The sequence below is a fragment of the Camelina sativa genome, chromosome 9 (genome assembly GCF_000633955.1).
Source record: "Camelina sativa cultivar DH55 chromosome 9, Cs, whole genome shotgun sequence".
In the NCBI taxonomy this organism is placed as follows: Eukaryota; Viridiplantae; Streptophyta; class Magnoliopsida; order Brassicales; family Brassicaceae; genus Camelina; species Camelina sativa.
In genome coordinates this window covers 4,151,685-4,161,503 of record NC_025693.1, presented here as the reverse complement: position 1 = coordinate 4,161,503, position 9,819 = coordinate 4,151,685, and the positions used below count along the sequence as shown (strand labels likewise).

General features: G+C 35.0%; 3 protein-coding genes across 3 annotated transcripts; all 3 read right to left on the bottom strand.

Annotated features, from left to right (window-relative positions):
• On the bottom strand, positions 502-2,318 carry LOC104710436 (cytochrome P450 71B37). Its single transcript, XM_010427046.2, has 3 exons — positions 1,956-2,318; positions 1,297-1,877; positions 502-1,223 (listed from the first exon to the last, which is right to left on the bottom strand). Exons 1-3 carry the CDS (start codon positions 2,263-2,265, stop codon positions 609-611), a joined length of 1,506 nt encoding a protein of 501 aa, XP_010425348.1. The 5' UTR covers positions 2,266-2,318; the 3' UTR covers positions 502-608.
• On the bottom strand, positions 3,482-5,977 carry LOC104710435 (proteasome subunit beta type-5-B). The gene is made up of 8 exons (XM_010427045.2): positions 5,867-5,977; positions 5,501-5,631; positions 5,276-5,405; positions 4,930-5,036; positions 4,302-4,436; positions 4,098-4,201; positions 3,914-4,014; positions 3,482-3,818 (listed from the first exon to the last, which is right to left on the bottom strand). The coding sequence occupies exons 2-8, from the start codon at positions 5,618-5,620 to the stop codon at positions 3,697-3,699; spliced, it is 819 nt and encodes a 272-aa protein (XP_010425347.1). The 5' UTR covers positions 5,621-5,631; positions 5,867-5,977; the 3' UTR covers positions 3,482-3,696.
• LOC104710434 (proline-rich receptor-like protein kinase PERK13) lies at positions 8,200-9,689 on the bottom strand. Its single transcript, XM_010427041.2, has one exon. The coding sequence runs from the start codon at positions 9,426-9,428 to the stop codon at positions 8,334-8,336; it is 1,095 nt and encodes a 364-aa protein (XP_010425343.1). The 5' UTR covers positions 9,429-9,689; the 3' UTR covers positions 8,200-8,333.

Genomic DNA, 9,819 nt, shown 5'->3' with positions numbered 1-9,819 from the left:
CAGTCCAGTGGTGCATTTAGGGGATCAGACTTTCGGAAATATCTGCTTTTATATATTTGTCCCAAGTGTGAATTTTGTCTTGAATATGGTTATTCAGCAAATTGACCCTTGATAAAAATTCTCAAAAGTCCTACTTTTTTTTTTTTTAATTGGTAAAAATTCTTTTGAAAACCCACCACTGCCCAAATAAACCGGCCCGAAAGAGAAAATATCTCGACTCTATGGCATCAAGCCACGTAGCTAAATGGGCTATAGAAATGAAAATCACGAAAAAAATGAAATTATATGTTTGGTCTATAAGACGATCATCACATCTTCAAGACTCTTGTTTACCAAGCAACTAACAATTTTTTTTTTTGTTATATATTAATGGATAACTTGATATACAAACATACGATATAGGATTTTGTTTTTCAAAATTTTTATTGTTATAAGTAGATTCCATATTATCATATATGTAAAGAATACAATAAAACGAATACTTCCCGGGTTTTCTCAAACTTGACATAACAAACGTGATTAAACTGGAAAAATGCACACCATTTAGTTTTATTTAGTACAATCGATACTACAATATTTATTAAATCAAGAAAAGCTTATTTGCATTATCAGTGATTCAAAAACTTTACAGGAAGAAGTGGAAGCTCGTTTTTCTTGCTCGCATTAAGGCCAGGAGATTCTTCCATGTCGATATCTTCGACCACCATGCCTTCCGGTAACTTCCAATCAAAATGATACAAAAGATTTGCAAGACCAAACTCCACCATTGTTGTCCCCATGTACATGGCAGGACACATTCTCCTACCACTTCCAAATGGTAACAGCTCAAAGTTTTGTCCTTTTGCATCAATGTTACTATTAATAAACCTCTCTGGAAGAAACTCCTCTGGGTATTTCCAAGTATCGGCATCACGTCCGATAGCCCAAACATTCACATAAAGTCTTGTCTTGGCCGGAATCGTGTAGCCGTTGATTTCAAATTCGGACATAACTTCTCTAGGAACCAAAAGAGGTGCTGGAGGATGTAGCCTCCATGTTTCATTGATCACCATTTTCAGATAATGGAGCTGATCTATGTCATCCAAGCTGATCACTGACTTGTTCCCAATTTGATTTCTAATTTCGGATTGCACTTTCTTCATTACTCGTGGGTTTCTCATAAGTTCTGTCATTGCCCATGTCATTGTTATTGCAGATGTGCCGATGCCTCCAAGAAGAACATTCTGTAATAAGACCATTAAAAGAATTATAATCATCAAATACTATAATCCTAAAACTGAATTGCGTATAATTTACCATTAAGACTGCTTTGATATGGTTTCTTGTGAGCTTGCCATATCCAAGAACAGTTCCTTCTTTCTCCAACCTCAAAAGTAAGTCCACAAAATCTTCAACTCCTTCTTTGTTCCCCTGTTTATGTAGATCAAACATTTGTTCGTAGAACGCATCGAGACCTCTCACGCTTCTCTCTCTCTGCCCCTGTAAACCCGTGAGCCAGTCGACGATCCAACCGCCACTTGGAAAATAATCCGAGGCAGAGAAGCTCCCCAAAAACAAAAATGCATCATGGATTAACTTGTCGAAATTGTCACTGTTAAGCACAGTTCCTTGGAAACTCACACCAAATGCTGCCTTGCATATCACGCCTACAGTTAAAGAAGCTAACTTCTCGCTCAAGTTAATCGGAGTTTGCTGAGCAGCTGATTCCGAGAAGGAATCCATCAGTTTCTTGACTTCCTCGTCCTTAATGGGTTGTATCAAGTGGACTCGGTTGACACTGAAGAGTTCTTGGACACAAATCCTCCTTAATTCTTTCCAGTAATCATTGAAAGGTGAGAAAACTATGTCTAGGTAGTTGTATGAGAGCGCTCTTGGTCCTAAATAATCATGTGTTTTGTTTAATCCTATGAACAAAGAAACCAAAAATCAAAACTTAAGTATGTGTTGAGTGATACCTGCTAAGCTAGGACGGCTACAACAATGGAGGTCATGAATTTTCAAAGCTTGCTTTGCTGTTTCAGATGAAGAAACTATGACTGTTGGGATACTTCCAAACTTCAAAAGCATCACCGGACCATACTTTTTGGAGAGTCTCCATAGAGACTGATGTGGTAACTCTCCGAGCTGATGCAAGTTTCCGATGATCGGAAAGCCAGGAGGAGATGGTGGTTTCCCTTGATGTTGCCGCCGCTTCTTGAGTCTCAAAGCGGCGAGAAGGAGAATACAAGAGAGAAAGAGAAGTGATAGAAACCAAATTGTAGCCATTTGTTGATTTGATGGCTGATGAAGGGAAAGAAAGACATATGTATAGCAATATTGCTCTCTTCAATTATTTTCTGACATCTTCACTAATGTTAAGTTTTAAAAGAAATAATAATTTAACTCAATTTGCATGTATAATAAATCATTTTTTCAAAAACGTATATGTGTCATGGGCCTGTGGCTATTTTATTTATATTGTCTTTTACTGTATAAAATGATTAAATTAGTTTCTTTTAGCACCTAAACATCACATCAGCTTAATTTGATAAAGTTTTGGTTACAAAAAAAGTTCAGGTGAAAAGAGATGTGTATTGAATTGAGTAAGCAGATGTGCCTGATACGAAGGAGGACAAATTATGATCTTCAAACTACTGTCCTTGAACAATTTCTTCTACAAACAACTCTTCTCACTCAATAATAATTTACATTTTTTTATATAAAATAAAACCACTCCAAATCGTTAAAGTACTATTTTAGAAGAAAAAAAAAAGTTGAATAATTTGGTTAGGTGACCAAAGAATCCAAGATATTCTGACAGTAACATGAATCACATGAATCACAAGAATATTATTTGTCACCACATTTTATTTTAGTTTACACACAAAAAAAATTACTTAAAAATTTATAATTGAAAATTACCTCATGATATTGTTTTTCTAGTTAGCTACTTTTTTTTCCGAAAATCAAAACTACTATTATAGAAGAATGAAATATCTCTATTGGAAAATAAACCTTTGACTTACGTCATGCATGACTCATGATATTAATTGTTTTAATGTAGCAAACCTGTAATGATTTTGATCCGATTCCAAAGCTTCGCAATTTATTAAAGCTCAAAGTGATCACTAGATTCACAACTACACGATAATAACATTGTAATATATATGGGTTGATCCAACACAAGACTGAAGCTAATCGAGAGCAATAACTGGTCCATGGGATCAACTTAGATAATTAATCATTAACACTCAAAACAATCATAGGATGGGTTATGTACTTGAGCATACTCCATACTATTAGAGTTTGGATTACTTCAATGAGATTAATACACTTCTATAACACTAAATTACCTTTGTTAATCATTTAATTATGATAAACTTTCATTTTCAAATCAAACTAATAGTAAGATTAACAATCAAGTCTAATTTAATTACTTCACTAATCATCGTAGCATAATTAACTTCCATTGGCTTGGCTAGAAAGAAAAGCTCATAGAAGATTTTGTTCAAACATTTTATCCCGATGAAGAAATGTTTGCCCGCATGTAATCCCCATATAAATAGGGTCACGGAAAATGGTGGCCACTCTAAAATCTACATCATTCACGATACAAGGGAAACATGAATCTATGATTCTGTTCTTAGCATTAACAAATAAAACCAGCCATGTGATGTTATAAAACTCTTAAAAAGGATAAGAGAATCACTGTGTTTACTAGGCGGCTTCTTCCATCACATGTTCCGCGGTGGCTGGGGCCACTGGGTAATAATGGTAATGTAGCTCGCCAACGTCATCTCCAGAGAGTTTCGTCCATCCTTGAGGCCCAACGTGGTACACTGATCAATAGAGATTAGGGAAAGTTTAATACACTTGCAAAGTTACAACAACCACAAGAATAATGTATTGAAAGAAGAAAGGATTGTTCTTTTACCGCTAGCAACTCCACCACTAGCTCCATCACGGAATGTAGCATGGTAGATGGATCTCCTTGCTAACTCCGAGGCTTCTTCAATCGACATATCGAATTTGTATCTGTTGACAAAAACAACCATAAAAATTTGACATTGTTGTGGGATTGGGACTAAAAGCAAAGTAGGGTTGAAATAGAGAAATACCCGCTGTCGAGAACACCGTAGGCGTATGGTGAACCGGAACCGACAGAGAATCTGTCTCCCTTAAGTCTTCCTCCTTCGTTGTCAACATAGTACAATCCAGGGCCCTATTCCAAAAAAGATTACAGTTGAGCATCTCAACATTTTGCTTGGCTGAGTGAAACTATTGACAGGTAACGGTTAGGATATAAAGATTGAGGTACTGACTGTTTCATCCCATCCAGCAATCATTGTGCCAACGGAAAGTCCCATTCCACGGTATGAATAGAGCATGTTAGCAAGAAGCTTTGAAGCTCCTGAAACAGAGATTCTTCTTTTGTTTGCCAGCTCATGTAGACGACACTAGTATAAGCAAATAAACCACACTCTCTATTAGAGACATAGAGTCTGGATTTGGTATACAAGTTAGAAAACAAACTATTAAGATAAACTGGGACTAGATTTTAGATACAAGAAATTAAAGAAACCATATGTTTGCTCTTGCATACAACAAGAGCATAACAAAAAGATTGATGCCTAATGAGTAATGATATAGAAATGTTAAGTTCCCAGTACAGAGGAGCTAAAGCCACCACACCAAACAGAAAAATACATGCCTAGAATCTAAAGAGACACATGTTCTTATGTCACCAGACAGATAATACAGACTTTTCTTATTCTATGAAACAGACGGCATTGAAAACATTTAAATCTCCAACAAATGACCCAACAGCTTTTGGATATCAGCTATATGAAAAAAGGACAGGTGAGACGTAACCGGATTGCCTCAGAAAGGAAGATAACTGATAGATCCGGTAATCAATTCAGAAAGCTAGGGAAAATTATCGTTAGGTACCTTAATTCCCAGATTTCTGTGCCAGAATTGGCAATCAGCAGCTCCACCAGCCATTGTACCAAGCATATAAGGATTAATTTCAATAATCTTCTTCACAGACTGCGACGCTGGATTGGAAAAAGTAAAACATACAAACAAAACATCAGCAATCACAAAAATGCCTAGTTGCTTCTATGTACAATATCACTGGCAAACATAAATAAAGATCAGAACTTCGTTTAACAATCCAACACATAAATAAAAGCCAGCAAGAATCTAATTCAGTCTTTAGAGAGGTCACAAGTCTCAAGTCAACACATAGAGAAATATGAAATAAACATAAAAATATATTCAAAGAGAAACATACAGATGTATCCTCCCATGCTAGCTCGAGAATCAGCAGCTACCATAACACCTTCTTTAAAGATAAACGCAAGTGTAGTTGTACCCTTTGCAGGCTTCACCATCTCCACAGATTTCTTCTGAAACCCATCAAACTAAAAAAAAAAAAAAAATCCCACAATCAAATAATAACTAAATTCAAAAGTATTAGAATCTGTGACAAAAACTGAATTTTGAAACTAAAACTCACATCAGTTGTACGAGGAAGATCAAACGAAGGTACAGACGAAACCCCATCAAGCATCTCACTGTTTGATCCAAAGCCAATCACAGGCATAGTTGTCTCAAATCCACTAGTGTCAAGCTTCATTGTCAAAATTCCTATATAGAATCGTCGAATCACCAAACCATTCAATAAATTATGCAAAAAAACGTGAAGCTTTAGATAAACCCATATCAGGGTATTAACAAAGGAGCTTCCTTTCACAGTTCAAATCGGATCTAACACGAGATTACTTTCGTGTGTGTGTTACTATGTTTGTCTTAGCTATGAACCATAAACCCTAATAGTTCATTGTAAAGCCAAATTAATCACAATTAGGGGGCTGAGACATACCTGAAGAACGAAATCGAGTAGCGAAATTAACGAACTGTGTGATAATAACTGGAGAATGAATAAGAAGAAGCAAATTATGGAGGGATGTTTCTTGAGCTCCGGGTAAACTGATGAACGGGGCCCAGATATGGGCGATCGGGTCGGGTCGTGTTGAGTCATTTCGTGTCATAAACTCATAGTATTAATTATGTTGGGCTTAGTGGGTCATAATTGGGCCTTTTTCTTTTCTCTCCGTTATGTGCATCATGATTCGATCAAATTTATCTGGTGAAAATTTGTTTATTAATTTTGTTAATTAGTTAGAATCCAGTGTTACTTTTTAAATCAATTTTTCATTGATTTTACTAGAGTGTTGATTTTACATTGGATTTTAACAGATTATTAAATGTTTATAGTTAAAAAAGACAATGGTTTCAGATCAAAAGTAAAAAAGAAAACTATGTTAAAATCTTATGATTTAACAACACCTCCTTAATAATATCAAGGACAATATTTGGGTTCATCTCTACGCATAAATCTCGTTATTCACCTCCTTATAAAATAAAGAAATTAACAAAATATGTATACATCATTGTATCATTGTAAAAATAAATAAAAACTCAATTCGTTCTTTTATAAACCAAACTGATAGATAATTTCGTTTTAATTGTAAAATCTAAACTCTAACCAACTCATCTATAAACTCAAACCGATATATAATTTTGTTATAATTGTAAAATCTAAACTCTAACTACTTCATTTGTAAACCTAAACCGACATATAATTTCGTTCAAATCGTAAAATCTAAACCTTAACCACCCTCATTTGTAAACTCAAACCGACATATAATTTCGTTTTATTTGTAAATCTAAATTCTAATTACCTCATTTGTAAATCCAGACTGACACATAATTTCGTTCTAATTGTAAAATCTAAATCATAATTCTCATTTATAAACCCAAACCGATATATAACCTTGTTAATTGTAAAATTTAAACCAAATACATATTTAACATTCTTAAATTAAAAATATACAGAATTAGTTTTTTTTTTTTTCTTTTAAATTTAATTTTTATTTATTTTAAAATAAAATATTATATAGAAGAATCTGATTAGTTAATAAATAAAGTATTTTTCATAATATTCCTCTCCTTCCGCGTAAATTGATAAAGTTAAGTCTTAAATCAGCCTCTTAGGGGGGGTTATTGGTTTGAGAGTTAAATAGAATTTTAATGACTTTAAAAGTTATGTAAAATATGTTGTTATTAAATCAAGACTTTTTAAAACTCTTTTAAAATTTGGTGTTATTAGTTGTGGATTTGTAAAAAGTTATCTAAAATCTTTATAAATCTAGTGTTATTGGATTAAGAGTTTTATAAAGTCATTAAAAGTTTTATGTTATTCAAGTAAAACAAAAGAATCTTGGATTGTTAATGAATTCAATTATTATGTTATTTGTTTAGGATTTTATATCATTTTCTTCATAGAAAAAGTCATGAAAACTCTCTCATCAAATAGAGAGATTTATGAATCATAGTCCATGACTTTTTTTTTCACCACAGTTGCTCTTCTTCTCCGCCTCTCACACTCTTCTCCCTGCCCTAGAACAAAAGTATTGCATCAATTTTACAAACTTTGCGAAATCTCTCATGATAAATCTCCGAGCCGAGAGACCAGAAAGAGAATCAAAAAGAGATGAACAAACAAGAATCAATAAAGCAAGCATGAGAATGTATGACCTAATGTTCATGAAAGTCACATAATTGAGTTTTGTATAACATAAAATCACATTCGGACTCAGTTATGTGTTCGGTGGTTTATGAAAGTCATATAGATTTATGATCATAAATTGATTCATGACAGCTGCACGAATTGTATGCTTTGTCTTATGAAGAGTCATGTCTTCTTATTACACAACACAATGTTTCACTTGTATAAGTACAGATCGAGCCTCTATTTCCTGCAACACCAAAGTCTGTAATACAATTCAGTTTCTCATATCAATAAAGTTGTGTAATTGATTAAAAAGAGAGAATCGTTTATCATTTTGTTCTTTACTTTATCATTCTGTTCTTGACTCCATCTCTCATAAGATATATGACTTTTGCAAACATGATTTTATAGAAGAAGAGATAAGCAATATTTTTTAAGAAAGATTTTACAAGATTTTATAAGAGATTTTACAAGATTAGGAAAAACAAATCAGCAAGATTTTAAAACACTTTCTAAACAATCACCTAGAATCCTTCATTTTATACTTTCCATGATTTTATTTGAAGTCATTAAAATTCTCTTAAAATCTCAAACCAATACCACCCCCTTAAGTTTGGAACATTCTACTTTACAAAAACTAATGACGCAATTAAAATATAATGATTGTACCATTAACAGTTAACAATTCTTGTCATGCCAATAAATACAGAATATTAATTATTTCTAAATGTGGCAAAAAATGAAAAGAAAAGGAGCAAACGCAAATCGCAAAACGTTAGCGTCTGGTATTGCATCTTCTAGCTCGCATAGCTCCTGAAGGAGGACTATTAAACGAAACGCTGCAATGAGTATGCAACCGATAAGAGTACCTAAACAATGGTCCAAAGTACGAACGTGCGTGAAACGTTCCTCTTAGGTTCAACAAAACCGGACCTGTTTCAATCTGACGTTGCAACTCCCGGCTCTGCGTTGGCTGAAGCTGGACCTGACTGCTCACAAGATGAACATTCGCAAATATCGACATTTTCTTAGGAACCTTGAACGGTTGAATGTATTGAGTCGCAATGAGGTTGTTGTAATAGTAAAGCTCGAACGTCGCATAGGTAAAGTCCACACTGCTTTTCTTGCTTGGGTTTGTAACGTTTGCTAAAATGGTTAGATCACCGTTTAGCAAGAACCCCATGTCGAGATAAGCAGCGTTTAGGTTAGCGGCTGAGATATCGACGTACGGAGAACGAGGACGGTACACGAGGTAGACGATAAGGACGATTAAACCGCCGAGAATAAGAAGGACCCAGAATATTGCACAGCAAAATGCAGCTGACCATGTCATTGTGCTTGTCTCTCTTGAAGGAGGTGGTAACCGTGGGCCGCCACGGCGATGCGGTGATGGTGTTGGAGCGGTTCTCCATGGACTTGGTTTTGGTATTGGAGGTAATGTTGATCCATAACCTCCTCCACGTGGGGGTGGTTGTGGTGGTGGAGGTCGTTGTTGTTGTTGTTGTTGATGATGATCTTCAGGGCTTAATAGTAATGGTCTTTTTGCAGAGTTTGGAGTTTTTCGTGGTGGGAGTTTATCTTCTGGGCTTAATGGTAAAGGTATTATAGAATGTGTAGGTTCTTGGATTGGCTTTTCACGGTGGCGACCACGAGACTTGATTAGGATTCCCGGTGGAGCGACCGGGTGAGGTTGCGGGGTTTTGTGGTTTGGGGTTTTGTGTTTAGGTGTTTTGTGGTGCGGGATGGGCGGGATAAGCGGTTCATGTGGAGATGTTTGTGAGGTAGAAGCACCACCGCCTTTGAGATGTGGATTCTGAGATGGAATTCGAGCAAAATGAGGGTTGGTTTCATAGTGATCATGATGAGACATTTAGAGGATAGAAGTTAAAAAAAAAAAAAGCATCAAAGGAAATTGAGTTAAGTAAAGACTTGAGATGAAAGAATGAGAAGGGGGAGAGAGATTTGAACTGTTTCTAATTTCTAAATGAGATAAGAGAGAGAGAGGGAGAATAACTTGGTGACAAGTTCAAGTAAAGAAGGAAAGTGACAGAACGAAGCAAGTAATCTTTTTGTAGATTCCTTGCACTAATTCAAAATCAGTCTTTAATCTCTAAAATAAAACAGAAGGAAAGAACAACTATAAAACGTTACCTCTTTCTTTTTCTAATTCAAAAGATTATTAAGAAAAACCTGTAAATTACTCAAGCCAATTACACTAGGAGAGATTGGGTTAAGAACTTACAGTAACAGATCACTAGAGT